This window comes from Pleurodeles waltl, chromosome 12 (genome assembly GCF_031143425.1).
Source record: "Pleurodeles waltl isolate 20211129_DDA chromosome 12, aPleWal1.hap1.20221129, whole genome shotgun sequence".
Lineage (NCBI taxonomy): Eukaryota > Metazoa > Chordata > Amphibia > Caudata > Salamandridae > Pleurodeles > Pleurodeles waltl.
The window spans coordinates 61,282,901-61,303,675 of record NC_090451.1 but is presented as its reverse complement, the minus strand read 5'-3'; the positions used below and the strand labels follow the sequence as shown (position 1 = coordinate 61,303,675).

Here is a 20,775-nt window from a genome sequence, read left to right as displayed (position 1 = left end):
TCACCTATTTAAGTAATACACTGTGCACTTCAGGAGCGATGAGACAACTTTACAAGAAAGATCAGCATTTTGAAAGAAAATGAAGTGCAAAAAATGCTCATCATTAAACTAAACCAAATAAACTTTTGAATGAAATGTATGCTCCAAAGTAGGGACCCTTCTCAAGACATGTTAATGTAAAATATAAATGTAAAAATAAAAAAAAATTCCAGCTGTACTTTTGAAATTTATGATAGATGACTGGTAATCGTAGTGGATATTCAGAAATCTTAGTGATTTCTTGCAAGCAGTTCTTCCAAGACATGAATTACCACGAGGAATTAAAAGTGATTTTTTCTTTTAAGAATCGTTTTTCCTTAACCATTTAGAATCAAATAGTTAGGTCACACACAGAGGATCGTATCTATGTGAACTCTCTCTTTTTTTTTTCTTCAAACAAACTTCAAGTACCACACCCATTTGTTTGGAATCTGGGGAGGACTGCGAAGCATCAGTATCCTGAGCATGTCTGAAGTGTGCTTTTAAATGGTACTTTACCTTCACAGTCTTTGATACTTCTGACTGGTTTGTGCAGTGCCTGAATTGCCCCACAAATGCCGAAAGAAAAAGACCCTCTGAATCTAATCATTGCCAGATACACATCTGAATATTCTTACTCAGAAAAAAAATAATAAACTTGGCAAAAATCTACAGTAGTGGTTCTTAACTTTTGGTCTGCGGACCTCTGGGGGTCCGCAGAGCCTAATCTGGGTATGCTGCTGCTTAGAAAGTTAAATATTATTAACAGATTAATTAAGTTTAGATAAATGTAGAAGATCATTTAAAATTGAAAAAATTTAAACATTCTGTAAATGTGAAAGAACTTGAAACTGAAGGCTAAAAACTGAGTTAGTATCCTCAGATTGATTCATGGGAGCAGAGCAAGTGCATCACACAATATTGTATGGATGAGTGCCCTCAACTGAATTTAGGAAAGCCTCAACCATCCCACTAAATTAACATTTAAACTTCTTTTATATTTGTGAATTAAATAAAATATTTCATCATTTGTGTATTTGTTTGATGGATGGTATTCTCAGTGTTATGTTTTGCAGTTCAGATCTTTGAAAAAGCTTAGACCCGGGGTACCCGGCTTCCAGGAATGGCTCAGTTCGGGTCCTTGGATTCCAATAATGATTAGTGGGCTTTCCTGGCTTCCTGTGATTAGCAAGTGGGGGTGCATTCACCAATGTTACTTTGTTCTCCTCAGCGATGTGTATACTGCCGGAAGCACATGAAACGGGGCTCAGGTGCTTGCATCCAGTGTTCTGTTCCTTTGTGCTCTACCTCCTTCCATGTCACCTGCGCCCATACTGCTGGGGTCTCTATGGAGCCTGATGATTGGCCATATGTTGTGTCCATTACCTGCTTCAAGCATAAAGCAGTCAATCAGAAGGTGAGTAGATATCATCTGGGCACATGTCAAATCGGCATTAGCCTCTGCAGAATTATTTTTTTTTCCTGTGTATTTCATGTTTGATATGGGAATTTGCAATTACGCTCTGGCCTTTAGTTTATTCCCTGGGGTCTTATCCGAGGCTACTGCTCTATTGCCATGAAATTTGTAGCTTACTGCAGATGCTTTCATTCGTTTGAGTCTGAGAGATTCAAGTCCAACTAGCATGTAGAATACCACAGTTACATTCTAACCTGACATTCGGAGTGCCCAAAAAAGATGTACAAGAAACACTCTCCCAATTCAAGTGTCTGTCCAGACCTTTAGTTCCAGCTTCAGGCTTGCATACATTAAGCTTCCCAACATGACTCACAGCCTGGCTGAATGCTCAAGCCCATGGGGGGCTGCTTTTGCCAGTGGGGTCAAGAGGGAGGAAGCCCCGCCCCCTGATATTATTGACATCCTCAAGGTCTGAACTTGACCAATCTAAACAGAGCTACCACTTGGCACATACCCCTTGAAATCAGACAGGTACTCCTGGGTCCAATACCTTCCTCTCCTGCAAGGAAACCTAGTAAAAAGATTTGTCCTCCTGCATCTGCTTCCGGTAAAACGGCAGAAAGATATAAGGTGGGTGAGAGTGGCTCTGGCTGGGACTGGCTCCCCCTAAATACACAGACTCGCTCAGGGACATTTTGAATGGGCTACAGCAGAGGACGTACGGATGAAATATGTTCACACAGACAACAAACTCGAAAATGATCTAAGAGCCTGGGCAGATATTCTGTCTGACTTGAAATATCCTCCTAAAGTTGGGTCACCTGGAGAGCAGGCGGGGGGACTTGAGACCAGCAACTGGACCTTTTTCCGCATTCTAGCACTGCACGTATGGACAATGTATTAATCCCAGATTAGTCCTGCTATATGTTACTGTGTGAGAAACACTTTGCAAGAGCTGGGGGGAGAAGGGGATAGTTGGGGACTGTTCTCATGATCTTACCATGTGTTTACCAATTTCAGTAAAACATTATGATTAAATGCTAATGCCATATATATACTTTGTGCTTTCAATAAAGAGCATTTTTAAGCTTCCCAACAGGTTTGTGGACACTAATCTTCTTTAAGCTAACCTTTTTGAGTCAGAACAGGTTGTGAAATACTTAGGGTAATATCAAACACCGCATACCAACATTGCAAAGGCAAATAAATACTGAAAAGGGATTTACGGTACTGTAGTACACCTGAAGAAGAGCAGCCCCTGAAGTTCGGGAAGGCCTTGTTTGAAAGGGGAGACTCTCCACTTTCAAATGAACTGATTTCCTGGTCCTGGATTGCGATCAAGGGCCAGGAAACCCCACTAGACACTAGAGATTTCACTTGGGGGGGGGGGGGGGGGATACGGGCCGCCCTAGCCCCACACAAGTCTCAGTCCTGGGGCATAGGCAGCCCACCGTTGGGGGTTCAAGGCAACCCCAAAGTTACCACGTCAACGGCTCTGGGCCGGTCAGGTGCAGAGGTCAAAGAGGTGCCCAAAACACATAGGTGCCTATGGAGAACAGGGATGTTCCGGTTCCAGTCTGCCAGCAGGTAAGTACCTGCGTCCTCGGGGGACAGACCAGGGGAGGTTTTGTAGAGCACTGGGGGGGGACCACAAGTAGGCACGCAAAACACCCCCTCAGCGGCACAGGGGCGGCCGGGTGCAGTGTGCAAAGCAGGCGTCGGGTTTTGTGTAGGTTTCAATGGAAGGTCCCGGGGGTCACTCTAGCGGTGCAGGCAGGTACGGGGGGCTTCTCGGGACAGCCACCACCTGGGCAGGACAGAGGGACGCATGGGGGTCACTCCTGCGTCGAAGTTCAGTTCCTTCAGGTCCTGGGGGCTGCGGGTGCAGTGTTGGTAGCTGGGATGCCCTGGGGCGCTGTAACAAAAGGGGTGAGCCTTTGAGGCTCACCACCAGGTGTTACAGTTCCTGCAGGGGGAGGTAACAAGCACCTCCACCCAGTACAGGCTTTGTCCCTGGCCACAGAGTGACAAAGGCACTCTCCCCATGTGGCCAGCAACATGTCTGGTGTGTGGCAGGCTGGCAGAAACTGGTCAGCCTACACTAGAAGTCGGGTAGGTATTCAGGGGGCATCTCTAAGACGCCCTCTGGGTGTATGTTACAATAAATTGCACACTGGCATCAGTGTGCATTTATTGTGCTGAGGAGTTTGATACCAAACTTCCCGGTTTTCAGTGTAGCCATTATGGAACTGTGGAGTTCGTGTTTGACAAACTTCCAGACCATATACTCTTATGGCTACCCTGCACTTACAATGTCTGAGGTTTTGCTTAGACACTGTAGGGGCATGGTGCTCATGCACATATGCCCTCACCTGTGGCATGGTGCACCCTGCCTTAGGGCTGTAAGGCCTGCTAGAGGGGTGACTTACCTATGCCACAGGCAGTGTGAGGTTGGCATGGCACTCTGAGGTGAGTGCAATGTCGACTTAGTCATTTTCTCCCCACCAGCACACACAAGCTGTGAAGCAGTGTGCATGTGCTGAGTGAGGGGTCCCTAGGGTGGCATAAGACATGCTGCAGCCCCTAGAGACCTTCCCTGGCATCAGAGCCCTTGGTACCAGGGGTACCAGTTACAAGGGACTTACCTGAGTGCCAGGGTTGTGCCAATTGTGGAGCCAAAGGTACAGTTTAGGGAAAGAACTCTGGTGCTGGGGCCTGGTTAGCAGGGTCCCAGCACACTTTCAAATCATAACTTAGCATCAGCAAAGGCAAAATGTTAGGGGGCAACCATGCCAAGGAGGCATTTCCTTACATGTACCCTGTGAAGGGGCTACATTTAAAAAAGAAAAAGAAATTGACAGGGGGTAGCCCGTGAGCAGGGAAAACCCTTGTGGGAGCAATATATATATATTTTTTTTAGTAGTTGTATGGTTTCCCTGGGGGGGCAAGGAAACAATACAGCTATGAAAAAAAAAATATATATATATATATCCCCAAGGAAACAATACAGCTATGAAAAAAATATATACAGATATATATATATATATATATACACACACACACACAGATATATATATATATACATATATACACATATATATATATACACACACATATATATATATACACATACATATATACACACACATATATATATATACACATATATATACACACACATATATATATATATATACACATATATATACACACACACATATATATATATATATATATATATATATATATATATTAGCCACCAGTTGTCTTGCAGTTGCAGCTTGCGTCTTCAAAGCAATGCACATACTTCAACTAACACTTTTCAACTGTAGCTATTAGGCAGCAATAAAAAAGTCAAGTAAGTCTTTTCATTATGTTTCTGCTACAAAAGGATCAGACTTTTGTCTAGTGGCAGTTGTGATGCCATAAAGTAGTGCAGAAGGTTTATATGCCTACTGCAAAGATCAAATCTGTATTTTATGTAAATAGCTGAGTACTTTAGTAAAGTCAGCCTTTACCTGCGCTATAATACAAATGAAATGTACGTGCAGGGGGCGGGCTATGGAGAGATGAAACAAGTTACCTGCATGTAACTGTAGTTCTCCAGTATTGGAAACTTTCATAGATTAACATGCGACCCACCCTTCCTCCCCTGCGGAGCTCACCTTCATTTTCTCAGCCTTAGAATATTGTTGCACTTGTGCTGGGAAAATCTGAGGGAAATCAACTCCTCACAGGAGGGTTCTAAGGGGTGGTGAGAGCTGATTGGTTGTCTCTTAAGTTTGGTCCTTTTTTATAAAATGACTGTGAGATGTTAATAAATTAAGAGGCCTAGTGCCTCTGAGCTTGATATACAAGTGAATGTGATTTTGTATTACACCGGAGGCTCCCATCTTGACGACGGGGAATGATTCAAGCATGTGAATCTATGAAAGTTTCCAACTAACTTGTTTCTTACTCCAGTATTGGAACTTTCATAGATTCACATGCTTGAATCAGAATAGTAAGCAGTGAATAACACATTTTCGCTCTACAAACAATAGCATAGCATTCTGAAACGCAAACTGGTCTGATAATATGTACATACACTTCTTACTTTGATCTACAACATGATATCAAAGAAAGTGTGTTATAGTAGAAAATAAGCTGATGGAGGGAAATAAATATTTTAGCTCACCGTCATTGGAACAGGTTTCGAAGGACCGCTTGAGCAACAGCTGCATCCCGAAGTGACTCCGTGTCCAGGAAGTAATACTGCTTGAAGGTGGAGGTGTTCTCCATGTCGCAGCACGACAGATGTCTTTAATTGAGACACCAGCAAACAGTGCACAGGACGCAGACATAGCTCTGGTAGAATGTGCTCTTACGGTTGTGTTCAAAGGCCTTCCTCCTTTCTGATGACAAAATGTGATTGCTTCCTTAATCTACCAGGATATAGTCTTTTGGTCACCGAGTGACCTTTTCTAGTAGCACTGAATGCTACAAACAACTGAGTGGATTGTCTGAACGACTTTGTCCTGTCCAGATAGAACTTTATGCATCTTTTTAAGTCGAGCGAATGCAGAGTTCGTTCCGCAGCAGTTTTCGGATTTGGAAAGAAAGTCTTGAGCACCATCGGCTCATTGATATGTAACTCGGAAGGTACTTTGGGCACGAACTTAGGATTGGTGCACAGGATGACTCTGTCCTGTCTGAACTGCAGAAAAGGTTCTTGTATAGTGAAAGCTTGAATTTCACTAACTCTGCGCGCCGAAGTAAGGGCAAGAAGGAGAGCCACCTTCCAAGTGAGGTAATCAATGTCTGCTCTGTGGATCGGCTCAAAAGACTCCTTCATAAGCTGGCCAAGAACGATGTTAAGTTGCCATGCCGGCGGCGGAGGTTTCACTGGAGGAAATGATCTGAAGAGACCTTTGAGAAATTGTTTTACCAATCTGAGAGAGCATAAAGATGGTTTGCCTGGCACTCTTCTATATTTGGATATGGAAGCTAGATGGACTCTAATTGAGGAATAGGCTAGTCCTAAACGTGCCAGCTGTAATAAATACGGCAACACTGCCTCTGGTGCGGAGGAGAGAGGATGTACATTTTGGGTTTCGCATCAAATACAAAATCTCTTCCATTTTAGTCGGTAAGACTTGCTGGTACTAGCTGCACATACAGTAGCTAACACTTCTCTGCACTCAGACAGTAGGTCTAAATGTCCAAACTCATTGTACTCAGGAGCCATGCGTGCAAACTGAGCGATTTGGGGTCCGGATGCCTCACCTGCCCCTGACTGATGGTAAGCAGGTCTGGGATTGGTCTGAGCCTGATGGATGGAGAGGCCGACAGTAGGAGCAACTCCATGTACCACGGTTGACGCGGCCACGTTGGAGCTATGAGAATCAGTTAGCAGGGTTATGACTTCATCTTCCTGATCACCCTTGCGAGGAGGGGAATTGGAGGAAAAGCGTATGCATAGATCCCGGACCATGCGATCGAAAATGCATCCCCCTCATGACCCCTGTTGGTGACCTATATTGTTGGTATCCACCACGAAAGGACGGCTGACCTCTGCCTCCAGCACCCCGAAAGGGCACTTTTCTGTATTGTAGAGTGCCTAGGGATTTGGCTGTTTCCGTATCTGGCTTGATGGCTTGAAGGGCGTCGTTGACGTGTTTGCCAAACAGAGCCTTTCCGTCATATGGAAGGTCTAGGATTTTCGTCTGTACCTCTGGCCGAAATTTAGTGGCCTTAAGCCAGCCTTGCCGCCTCAATACTGCTGAACCAGCGAGTAGTCTAAAACCCATTGCAGCTATGTCTAGCGCACAATCAATTATTTCCACTGATGATCGCTGGCCTTCCATAAGAGCTTTTCTAGCTTCTGCTTTGGAGGCATCTGGGAGCTCTTCTAGCGATTGGGATACATCTGACCAGAGCTGCCGATCCTATCTGCCTCGCAGAGCAAGGAAGTTGCCCGCTCTCCCCACAATAGCGGACATGGAAGTAAAGCGCTTGCCAATATTATCTAGGCGCCTTCCTTCTTTATCTGGCGGTGATGTTAATGGCATAGAGGGATTCCTAGAGCGACGTTGGGTGGCCTGTGATATGACTGAGTCCGGTTTCGGATGTCCTGAAAGGCAGGCCAGGGCATCCTCTGGTGGCTTATATTTTTTATCCAGTCTCGGCAGAACCGCAGGGACCGTAGCTGGATTCTGCATAATCTTCAGGCCCTGGCTCCACACATGGTCTATGATGAGAAATGCTATGACCATTTTTCTCTGAGGTTCTCTTAAGTCATATAGGAAGCAATCCTGCTGAGTGGTGGGCATTGGGAGATCAAACCGCGTGGCGGCACGCTCAAGCAGGTTATGGAAGCCACCTATATCCTCAGGCGGGGACTCAACTATGGGCGCTGTAGGCGAGGCAGTAGCCGGAATTATATAATCATCCCACTCATCAGTGGCAGGCTGTATCTCACCTTCCTCCACATCATCATCGGAGGATACCTGATGTCTTGGTGTGGAAAGCAGAGACTGCTGTGACCTTAGTTGAGGAGCATGATGCGGCTGTGGCAAGAGAGGAGTTGCTGGCGGTGGTGAAAGCAACAGCTGTTGTGCGGACGAAGGTTTAGGTGGGAAACGTTCCTGATAATCCACCAACATTGCCTGTACGTCTGACACCAATCCAGGAGGGAGGCCAATCAATGGCAGTTGCTCATAGTAGCCCTGGATGTAGTATGAAGCCTCATCATCGTCGGAATACTCTTGGCACTTGACCCTTAGTTATGAAGGGCTGCTGGCGACTCCAAAAATGCCTTCCTCGTCGGCGTCATCTTCATCCAAAAAATGCGAGGGTAAAAGGCTGGAAACCTTGCCAGGTGATGTGACAGAAGGCATTATATGATATTTCTCGCCCTCTTGTGAGTACCCTGGTCTCCTGACAACATCAGAGGCAACAAATCTGGTCCTTGTGCCTTTATGGCAGTCCTCGTCGTCGACGGTGGCATTATCGACAAGAGCATCCCTGTCTCTACTGTCGGTAGAGTCGTCGTCGATGGTAAGAGCGTCGTCGACGGTTGTTGTATCATCAACTATGCTGTCAACGGCTGGTGTTCCATCATTGAAACCGTCCGCGTTGGCAAGTGGAATAGCGCCGACAAGGTCGTTGTCGGTGGGGTCGTCGATGAGAGCGTTGACAGTGTGACTGCCGATGGTGATGCTATAGGGCGTGCCATCGACGAAGAGCCGGATCTCGCCAGAGACACAGTGTAGCAATAGTAGAAGTCGTCAATACCTGAGCCATCGTCGGTGCCGTTGATGATGAACCTGTCGATGGCGCGGAAGTTGGTTTTTTGAAGGTATGTTTTACCTTTAGTGGCGGCGTCGACGACTGAGAAACTGGCTTCCTTTAAGACTTAAAGTCAGAAGCTTTCATCTTCATCTTTGAAGGGCTACCAGACTTTGAGGGTGCCTCAGTAGATTTTTTTAGCCACTTTTCTTGGTGTTTCTTCTGAAGAGACTTCAGATTTTTGCTTGAGAGGTGTCTTTGCCATAAAAACAGATGAAGAGGCACTATCCTCATCAGAGACAGGGTTGTCCCTGGATTTTAATTTCTGGAGCCAGATGAGGAGACAACCCTCTCTATCCTTAAAGGTCTTGGTAGAAAAGGTTCTACATACCTTGCAGTGTCTAGGCTTGTGGCTCGGATAGAGACAGTAAATACCGTCTTTATGCTGGTCATCAACATGCAGCCTTTTCTTCATGCATGTGGCACAAGCTCTGAAGAGCCCTTTCTTAGGTGTCTCTGACATAGAAGTCAGTTTGAATCACCTTGAAGAAATCCTGGAGAGAGAAAAATCAAAATTCACCTCAAACAGTGTTTGTGAGAGAAAACAGAGCAGAGCTCAGAGGAGACTCCTTAGCACAACATGCGGTGGAAAATCTGAGGGAAATCTGCTCCTCACAGGAGGGTTCTAAGGGGAGGTGAGAGCTGATTGGTGGCCTCTTAAGTTTGGTCCTTTTTTATAAAAAGACTGTGAGATGTTACTAAATTAAGAGTCCTAGTGCCTCTGAGCTTGATATACAAGTGAATGTGATTTTGTATTCCACTGGAGGCTCCCATCTTGACGAAGGGAAATGATTCAAGCATGTGAATCTATGAAAGTTCCAATACTGGAGTAAGAAGGGCACTTTTTCTGGGTGGTAGTGAGGGAATCCGAGGAGGCGGTCATGGGAGTGGGAGCACCAATAGTGATTGCTGGACTGGGCACTACAGATGTTAAAGACTGACGATTGGTATGTGACAAGGTGAAGTAATAGTGTGTCTTTTTTTGAGTGTCTTGAAAGAACGTGCTGATTGAGGGAAGAAGCGAAGATAAGGGGACCTCTACTGTTGCAAGTATCACACTTTACACACCCACCAGCAATTTTGTGACTGTGTACGTAGGCTAGTGTTTCAGAGCAACAGTTTAGCCAGTAGCAGGGATGGCATCTTGTTGGATGACTGCTGCTCAAGCCCTCAATCATAGTTATAGAGGACAGCTCTGACGAAGGATCAGAGACTGAGACAGTATCTGAGGGATAGGACAATGGTGCAGACTCTGGGAGTGATTTTTGAGTCTGAGGAGTCCCATTCGATAACTCCTCTTCCAGTGATTATGAGGGAGGTGATGAGGACGGTCCTGCTGTCCCTTCGCAAGCACAGTCTGTGCAACGGGACAATAGCGGGTTAGCCCAACCCAGAGAGCAGGTGCATGCGGCAGCAAGCACAGAGAGAGTGCTCTCTTGGGAGCTCCCCAATTTAGTTCAGCCCCAAATTCCACTGCCCAAATCGTACTGTGGAGACATCAGTCCTCTTCCTGTCCTCTTCCAGAGGACAGCTCTGACGAAGGATCAGAGACTGAGACAGTATCTGAGGGATAGGACAATGGTGCAGACTCTGGGAGTGTTTTTTGAGTCTGAGGAGTCCCATTCGATAACTCCTCTTCCAGTGATTATGAGGGAGGTGATGAGGACGGTCCTGCTGTCCCTTCGCAAGCACAGTCTGTGCAACGGGACAATAGCGGGTTAGCCCAACCCAGAGAGCAGGTGCATGCGGCAGCAAGCACAGAGAGAGTGCTCTCTTGGGAGCTCCCCAATTTAGTTCAGCCCCAAATTCCACTGCCCAAATCGTACTGTGGAGACATCAAAATTATCTATTACAAAACAAACTGGTTTTGTAAGGCAGGCACCTGTGTTTTTGGTCCTGGGCTCGGCGGCCATATAGGGAAACATACCAAACCCAGACATTTCTGGAAACTAGACATCCGGGGGAGTCCACAGAGGTGTGACTTGTGTGGATTCCCCAAAGTTGTCTTACCCAGAATACCCTGTAAAGCTGAAATGTTGAATAAAAACTCTATTTTTTTTCTTGCGTTTCTGTCACACAAACTACAGGAATATGCTGGGATCCACAAAATTCCTACCACCCAGTGTTTCCCCACCTTTTCTGATAAAAACACTACCCCACTTGAGTGCCTGTACCTAGTGCCTGCGTCAGGAATGGATCACCCCAGGGTCAACAGTTGCCCTCATGCGAGGACCAACATTGACCGTTGTGTGATCTATTCCTGTCGTGGGCACAAGGCCTACCCACACAAGTGGGGTACCATTTTCATCAGGAGACTTGGAGGAACGCTGGGTGGAAGGAAATTTGTGGCTCCTCTCAGATTCTAGAACTTTCTATCACCGAAATGTGAGGAAAAAGTGTTTTTTTGGCCACATTTTGAGATATGCAAAGGATTCTGGGTAACAGAACCTGGTGAGAGCCCCACAAGTCACCCCATCTTGGATTCCCCCAGATGTCAGGTTTTCCAAAATGCACAGGTTTGGTAGGTTTCCTTAGGAGCCAGCTGAGCTAGAGGCCAAAACCCACTGCTAGGCATTTTGCAAGACAGCTTTGTTTTCTTTGGGAAAATGTGATGTGTCCTTGTGTTTTGGGGCATTTCCTGTTGTGGGCGCTAGACCTACCTACACAAGTGAGGTACCATTTTTATCGGGAGACTTGAGGGAATGCTGGGTGGAAGAAAATTTGTGGCTCCTCTCAGATTCCAGAACTTTCTGTCACCACAATGTGAGGAAAAAGTGTTTTTTTGGCCACATTTTGAGGTTTGCAAAGGATTCTGGGTAACAGAACCTGGTGGGAGCCTCACAAGTCATCCCATCTTGGATTCCCCTAGGTGTTTAGTTTTCAAAAATGCACAGGTTTGGTAGGTTTCCTTAGGTGCTGGTTCAGCTAGAGGCCAAAATCCACAGCTAGGCACTTTCCAAATACACGTCAGTTTTCAATGCAAAAATGTGATATGTCCATGTTGCATTTCCTGTCGCGGGCATTAGGCCTACGCAAGCAAGTGAGGTACCATTTGTATGGGGAGACTTGGGGGAACACAGAATAGCAGAACAAGTGTTACTGGCCCTTGTCTTTCTCTACATTATCTCCTTCTAAATGTAAGACAGTGTGTAAAAAAGACGTCTATTTGAGAAATGCCGTGTAATTCACATGCTAGTGTGGGCACCCCGGAATTCAGAGATGTGCAAATAACCACTGCTTTTCAACACCTTATCTTATACAAATGTTTTGATATCTATTTTTCATTCTTTATATTTCAGCAAATGAATTGCTGTATACCCAGTATAAAATGAAAACCCATTGCAAGGTGCAGCCTATTTATTGGCTCTGGGTACCTAGGTATCTTGATGAACCTACAAGCCCTATATATCCCAGCGACCAGAGGAGTCCAGCAGACGTAATGGTATATTGCTTTCAGAAATCTGACATCGCAGGAAAGTTACAGAGTAAAACTTGGAGAAAGATGGCTGTTTTTTTCAGCTCAATTTCAATATTTGTTTTTTATTTCAGCTGTTATTTTCTGTGGGAAAACCTTGTAGGATCTACGCAAATGACCCCTTGCTGAATTAAGAATTTCGTCTACTTTTCAGAAATGTTTAGATTTCTGGGATCCAGCATTGGTTTCACACCCATTCCTGTCACTAACTGGAAGGAGGCTGAAACCACCAAAAAATAATAAAAATGGGGTATGTTCCAGTAAAATGCTAAAACTGTGTTAAAAAAATGTGGTTTTCTGATTCAAGTCGGCCTGTTCCTGAAAGCTGGGAAGGAAGATGGTGATTTTAGCACCGCAAACCCTTTGTTGATGCCATTTTCAGGGAAAAAACACAAGCCTTCTTCAGCAGCCCTTTTCCCCCATTTTTTTTAAGAATAAAAAACAAACTACATTTTTGCTGTATTTTGGCTAATTTCTTGGTCTCCTCCAGGGGAACCCACAAACTCTGGGTACCTTTAGAATCCCTATGATGTTGGAAAAAAAGTACACAGATTTGGTGTGGATAGCTTATGTGGACAAAAAGTTATGAAGGCCTAAGTGCTAACTACCCAAAATAGCCAAAAAAGGTCTCAGCACTGAAGAGTTGGGGGAATCCCAGCAGCTAAGGGGTTAAGGAAAGAAATATAATAAATCATACTTTGGGCCAACACAGGTATAGTCTGCAGAACATTTAGAAGTTACAGGGGGTTTCAACTTTTAAAACTTAGATGTAACAACTAGTTTTACCAACGTATTTTTATTATACTGGTTAGTTTAAACAATTAGGTACTTAGTTTCTTCAACACTGCAGTTGGACTCCTATGCAATCAAAGACTTGACTGGATGAGATTACAAATGGACATACTACAGTGAGTAAACGGTTTGCTGTTGGACATTTAATTTACATGATTAGCAAGCTCTTCTGTGTTTGTATTATAGCACATCACCTTCACGAGCACTGCGCCATCATAGGTCTCTTCCAGGAACACCCTTATGCAATACATTGACATGTTTGATTTACGAAAATAAATCAATTTTCTACTCGACAGTTGTTGTTGCCTTATCTTTTTCCCCATTATTTGGGCACACAGAAGACCATATTTAGCCTCTGTTCCAGTAATAATTCACGGGTCAGAATTATTTCCAAACAGAATCATACGATATATTCCTGATCACTGCAGTTGAATAATGAAGTCTGTTGCTGGAGTTGAACTAAATGCCAAGGTTCCCTGGGAGTCGAAGACAATATAGAGAACTAAAAATGTGAAAGGTTTTAAGGCAGAACTGTGGTTCAAAGCACTGGCCTCAGTCTGCGGTCTACAGGTCTCTGTTGAGTTGAGTTGTGGCTTCATAGTGTGCTGGAGAGTTCCTCCAAGGCTGAGCCTTGGGTTCCTTGATCAGTTATTGATTCCAGGGCAGTATCCAGAATGGATATTTTCGTTTATTACGTGTGTCCCAAGGTCACCAACACCTCTGCACTCCAACTACAGAACCAAACCAAGTTAAATTATTTTTTTCTGAAGAAGAGCCTGCTAAATGGTTGCTATTTTAGCTCTGAAAGCAGTGTGCCCCAGAGTGATACTTTTCATTTACTCTTCCAGTCATGCCCTCTAACAGAACCCACTGACACCCCCCCCCCCCCCCCCCGGCCCCAACATGAATAGGCAAGAGACCCCAAATGGAAGGTCCTTTACACGCGAGAGCAGGCTGGCAATAACTGCACCACAGAGGGAGACAAAAAAGGCCTGTACCTCAGAACTACAAACCTGTACCAACACCACTAGTCACCTCACATAATAGGCATAAGGGAGTGGTAGCCATTCTAATTAAGGTTGGGGAAGACGCTCAGGTTAGAGTCTGACAAAAAGCACAGTAAAATGTGAAAGCTCCAGCAGACATGCAGAATGCTCTCTGGGACGAAAACAAAGAATTGGACAGAAAAACAAACAGGGGTTTGGTACATCTTTTCAAAGCCATGCAGACAGCTCCATCAAAACAGACCCACGAGGGTATACAGAAGACGGCAAACTTGGCCCTTTGGACGGGCTGTACACTTTCTACTGAGACACCAAGAGGAGCATGATTATCATCGTGCTCAGGAGCAAATAATACTTTTTATGTTGATGGGATTTTCCCTCAAAGAATAACAGCTTCTGATGCAAACTAGATTTGGGACCAGAGGTATTTGTGCACTGCAGTGAAAATCCCTGACCTCCTTCCTGATGACTTTGGGATTCCTGACTGGGGAACAATTTGAAAGTAAATGCCTCAAGGCTGCATGTGGGTCAAGTGACCAAGAGTCATCAGAGAGAACTTGAGTGGTGCTTACAAATTGAGGCCTTTGAAGGTAGCATTTACCCGAAAGCATGTGTGAAAATATCTGCAGGTAAAAAAAAAGTGAGTTTAATTGGCACTACCTAATGAAGAGTCCACCCATCTGATGGTGTTTTTCTTTCTCCACAGCTGCAGTCCGGTAAAGAAGTCTCTCTAGGTCAGACAGTGATCACCAAGAACCGCAATGGCCTTTACTACAAGTGTGAGGTGATTGGGACGGCCACACAATCCTTCTACGAGGTGAACTTTGATGACGGCTCATACAGTGACAACGTATACCCAGAAAGCATCACGGTATGAAGTAGCAGAACGGCTACCCATGATATGCAAAGTTACTATCCTGAAGTATTCCAGCAGAATAGACCTACGTGTCAGTGTGTAACTTGTGTTACTGAACCTTCCCTGCTCTGTACATATTATTCCAAATGGCTGATAGTGGAATAGAATTTCGGCCAGTGCTCATGTAATACAATTCCTTGCCCAAGTCAACTGATCATCGTTTTGTAGCTCTAGATAGTGTTCTCAAACATTAAACTGCTGGCATAAGAAACATCCTGTCCAAAAGGCATTTCAGAGGCAGTAACATACACAATCACCAATTGTGAGATGGTGCCTACTTCTATGTCACAATAGCACTGAGATATCTCTGAATGCAAGTGTTTAATGACTATTACTGGAGAGGTGGGTTTAGAAACTTGCCTAAGCCATCAATTTTCTTTCTCAATCCATTTTTTTAAATCGGTCATTCAAGCTCAGACCTATGCTTATATGTATGTACATTTCCAATCATCATGCTGAACATCCACATGCCATTTTCAGCAGTCATGGACAATAAGCTTTGCAATTTTCTATGATTCTTAAAACCTCAAAGCCTTTTTGGGTCTTGCTATCGGACTACTCAAGCTGTCCAGTTGTGAAAGACCTACTGTGGGTTTCCAAAAACGTACTGCCTGCCTACTGCTTCCCATTGCTTGGCTTTCTCACTCACTCCTGCTTTTTAGATTGAGCGTGCAAGTGCTCTGACCTTTTGTAATCTAGCTGTGGGCTTTTAACCACGCCTACTGCACGACCATCACTCGTTCATGGGCTTGCCGTTCAAAAATCTTTTATCATCATTGGTAAATGCTTTATGTTTGTCCCTCCTTTGGGGCGGTTTGGGTACTGCCATGGATATCGACCCTGTTACATGGATAATTGCACATTTGCCAATACGTTTGACTGCAAGCAAATTTATTTTTCCTTTCGTGTCTCTCCTTTGTGCTCATGGCAGCCGTGGCACTTTGAATCGGTTCAATTTAAGTGGCAAGAAAAGTCCAGTTAGGAATTTACAACTTTAACAGCTCTATCTCAAGCAAACACAAGATCCATTGCATGGCAAATGCTCGCTATTAGTTGGCTTCCCCTCCTCTTCTTGTTAGTCTCTCCCCTGAAGTGTACACTCCTTACCATCTTATTGATTGTTGACTTCTAACCCTGCTCATTTTTAGGAAACTACTTTGTGCTTTTTAGTTACAGTCCATGAGAAGGGCATGCCTTTACCACTTTTCTCCCTCTTGTGCTTCTCCCACTATCTGTTTTGCTCGTGTGCTTCCCTTGACACCAGGTTTGCTCCCCCCTCCTATGCTGTTTTTCCCCATCAGACATTTTTTTTATTTTTTTTTTATTCCTTCTACCAACCACTGCTTTGTTGTCCTGCCGCCCGTGGTAATTATCCCCCAGCACCCCCCAATGAAGCAATCCATCTTGAATTAGTAAAGAAAAAAAAGCACAAGCACCTGCATCATTTTGTAGGTTCAGGCATGCCTGGCATATGTGTGCCTACGAAATGACAAGGCTGCATCATCATGCCTTTTTTTTCCCCCTTTCGTCCGATGCAGGAGAGCATTGACAAAAATACTTTTTCCCTGATGCTCTTCAGCATTACCAAAAGGCACTGGCACATTCAATAGGTTCCAAAGGTGAGACCTAGAGACCGCCTGCCTTTGCCCACGCTCATGTTTATAATGAGAAGCAAAAAAAAAAAAGAAGCCAAATATATTGCATACGTGCATGACTATTGGGCACAACTCCAAGCACATTTAAAATCCAAAAACCTCATCATGGATAAAGGAACTGAGAGAGTAATAGAAACCCATTTATGTATAGATGTGTCATTAAGTCTAGTTGGTGCTTCATGAAGTAAAATCCTTGGACAAAGTGCATACATGCCCCATCCTCTAGCTCCCCTCTCCTTTTTACCACATCCTGGCCCCTCCTTCTACAGCAGTCGGTATGGTTTTTCAAAAGGAAATAATAATAAACGGCTTTGCAACTACAGTGACACATGGACAATGCAACCTAGTAAACAGACTCAAAGCTTCCAGGGTTATGAAACAGCAAAGGTAGCAGTGGGATATATATGTAACACAATGAGCATTTATTGTTTAACAGCTCAGAGATTAATGCCCTTTGTTAAGTATAGTGGTGCAGTCCTGGTCAACTTGGTCCAATATTATCTGAGCAATTGCTAGTATAAATTTTGTTACATCAATCTCGATTATGTGCAGAGAAACTGATATCTAGGTGAAGTCATTACTATAGTATTTAGCATTGGGGAGCTGTGCATAGTCTTTTCTGACCATGTCTTGTATACTGATTGCTTTGAGGTTTCTGTGCACTTAGAGTAGAGACTGTGTGCATCGTGGACCCCCCGTGGAGGGGGAGCTGGTCGAGCTCCGATGGACAGATGGAAATCTTTATAAAGCCAAATTCATCGCTGCCCGCATCTCCCACATCTACCAGGTAATGCAAAACAGAATCCGTTCTTCCTTGCACACTGCAGAGATGGCTAATCCCCACTACCCTCCATAGCTGCTACAATGAAATTAACCAGGATCCTAATAATGAAATTTGAACTATAATCTTACATTTCCTACCCCCACTGATGGATAAACAAAATCAGGTTGACATGCCTGTGAAAATAGTAGGAAAGGAATGGTTTCTTACTTGTAATTCCTGTTCTCTCAGGGGAATTTCCATTGAAGTCATGAGCACTGAATAGTCCTGCCCCTGCCCACGGGCGGGGATCCCGAATCACTTTTTCATAGTATATCTTAAGTGTAGATGTTTGCCTTTTTTATGGGAAGGCCTGCAGAATCACTTAAGAGAAAAACAATATGGAGTACAAAGGAACATGCTACAATGGCCATTCACCAGATTGTACTTAGAAAGGTCCACGAAACCCATATATGTATGTAACTTAAAGCTAATATTCTGTTCAAACAGCTTAAATCTCTTTCACAAACCTATTTTTTTTTGTGTAAAAGTAATGAGACGAAGGACAGTTTTGCCTCATAGGCTGACATTATGTGAGTTTAAAACAGTGTCTGCGCCTTTAAGGACCCAAGTACCACAAGTACCCCACCATGCCCAGCTGGTAGCAGTTGTTATAGTTCTTTTTGATGAGATGTGCAAGTGATAGGTAGGTCCCATAATTATCTTTGTCATCTCCACCAGAGAGGTGGGGGAGTTGCTTATGACTTCAAAGGAGTTTCCCCTAAGAGAGAACTGGGATTAAGGCAAGAAACCATTCCTTCTCTCCTAGGGGATCTCCGTTGATGGTCATAAGCACTGAATAGAGTAGCAAGCCCATCCCCACCAAGAGCGGTGGAAAAGAAAGAGTAACGACTAAACTAGCCATTTAATCAAATGCATTTCCAAGTGAGGCCTGTCCTACTTGAGCATCTGTTCTAGCATCCAAGCCTTAGCAATAAAGCTTGGCCAATGTATGAACAGATCTTCATGTAGTTGCTTTCCAAATTTCAGCTATAAAGACATTTCTCATTAAAGCAATAGTAGCCGCTTTGCCTCTAGTTAGAATGTGCCTTGGGTCTAGCTGATAGTCTTGTTGGCTTTTTGGGGGCATAAAAGAATGCAGGAGACTATCCATTGGGAGATGGATTGTTTGGAAGTAGCTAGGCCTTCTTCCAGCCTGTGCGGAAGGATGCTGAAAGGTTGGTAGGTAATTGATTGATGTGAAAATCAGAAATCATTTTTGGGAGGAATTTCCTCATTACTGCTGTACTGGAATGGAAGACGGTGTAAGGTTCATGAACACACAACGCCTAGATTTCGCTAACGGTACATGCCGATTGTGAATGGGCTCAAAAGGAGCCTACACAAGGCGTGAGAAAACTATATTGAGCTCCCAAGAAGGCGACGGACGGACTCCTTATGGGAGGATTTTTTTTTTTTTTAATCCTTTAATATGTCTTTTATGACTGGAATTTTGAAAAGCAAAAAAAAAAAAAAATGGTTTGTGAAGGACATTTTTTGTAGGCAGTAAGACCTGCTAGATTAAATTTATGGAAGAGAATTGTGACATCTTCCTGGCAGGTTGTTGGGTCCATGTTCTTCTTAGAACACCAAGTGCAAAATCTTCCATTTGGAGTAGGCTGAACAAAGTGATGGCCATTTAGCCTTCTTGAGGATGTCCATAAAGTCTTGTGGCATGTTCAAGTGCACATACTGTACTAGCTCAGGAGTCATGCTGCCAAATTCAAGAAGGAGAGATTGGGGTGAACCATCTGTCCTCAGAATTTCATTAGGAGATTCGCTCTGCATGGCAGCTTGAGATTTGGATGCTCTGACCAGTGAAAAGGACCATGAACCGTCACTGTTGTGGCCAGTCAGGAGCAATCAAGATCATTCTGACTCTTGAGTAGGACAGTTTGAAAAGGACTGACAGGATCAAGGGGAATCAGAGGAAAGGCGTAGAGAAATTTGCCAGGCAGGTTGATCCATAGTGCATTCCCCAGTGTCCCTGGTTGGCAGTACCTCGAGGTGAAGCCAGGGCATTTTTTATTTTCTGCAGTGGCAAACAAATCGATGTGCATGGCGCCCCACAGACTGAAGATGTACTTTACGACTTTTTTTGTGTACGACCCATTCATGATTTTCCTGCAGTTCTCTGCTCAGGGAGTCTGCTTGTACATTTTGGACAATTGGGAGGTTAGTCTTCGTGATTCTCAGGTCTCTGGCTAAAAGCCACTTCCAGACTGTTTGGATCTTGTGGGATAAAGGCTTGGACCTCGTTCCTCCCTGCTTGTTGAGGTAGTACATTGTTATGCTGTCCATCTGAACAAGCAAGGATCTGGTTGTGAATGAGGGAAGAAAAGCTTTCAGCACCAGGGGAACTTCGCTGAGTTCGAGGAAATTGATGTGGTACGTCATCTTTTTCTGACACCACGCTACCCTAGTAAAGCGGCATCTGTTATTATGGTCTGGTAGGAAATATCCTGATGGAAGGACATCCCTTGAAGTAGATTCTTCAAAGAGCACCACCAATTCTGAAGACTGAGTTGCATGGGAGGGAGAAAGTGATCCTGTCATCCCAACTGTCCCAGAGTTGGTCCCATTGATCCTCAAGATGTTCCTGATGAGGACACATGGACACGGGCATTCAGAATTAGGAAGATACATGAAGTCACTGAGCCATGGAGAAATGACACTGTCCTCACAGCAGAAGGCGAGGCTTTCATGAGAAATACACTTCCCATGGATTTATATTAATCTCTCCTCTGAAGGACACACACCTGCTTGACTGGTATTGATGAAGGCCCCCAAATTATACAGCTTCTGAACAGGGGTAGACATTGACTCGGCACAGTTGATATGGAGCCCTAACCTTCGAAGGAGATCACCTGTCCACTGGTAATGAAGAGGGGCTTCCAGAGGATCTAACGTTTTGATGAGCCAATCATCTAGGTAGGGGTAGGCGGAGACTTGATGTTTCCTTAGGTGGGCAGTTATCACCGCCATGCACTTTGAGAATGTTCTGGGTGCTGACTCCAGGCCAAAAAGAAGAACTTTGTATTGGTAATGGTCATGACCCACCCCAAACCTTAAGAACTTGCGATTCTTCCTGGCTACTGGTATATGGAAGTGTGCATCCTGAAGGTCTGTGGAGCAGAGCCAATCTCCCTGGTGTAATTGGGGATAGACCTGATGTAGTGCTAGCATTCAAAACATCTCTCACCAAATCCATTTGTTCGCCAATTAAAGTCAAGAATGTGTCTGAACTCGCTCTTGGGGCCTTTCTTCTTTACCAGAAAGTATCAAGAGTAAATGCCTGTTCCTTTTTGTTTGAGGACCACACTCCACCTCCTGCATCTGGAGGATGCTG

General features: G+C 44.5%; 1 protein-coding gene across 1 annotated transcript in view; it reads left to right on the top strand.

Moving 5' to 3' along the window:
* KDM4B (lysine demethylase 4B) overlaps window positions 1–20,775 on the top strand; it is a 399,544-nt gene that overhangs the window by 301,241 nt on the left and 77,528 nt on the right. The window contains exons 22-24 of the mRNA XM_069215895.1: window positions 1,250–1,435; window positions 14,742–14,906; window positions 17,274–17,393. Coding sequence (XP_069071996.1) covers window positions 1,250–1,435; window positions 14,742–14,906; window positions 17,274–17,393 — 471 coding nt within the window. The remainder of the gene's footprint in view (window positions 1–1,249; window positions 1,436–14,741; window positions 14,907–17,273; window positions 17,394–20,775) is intronic.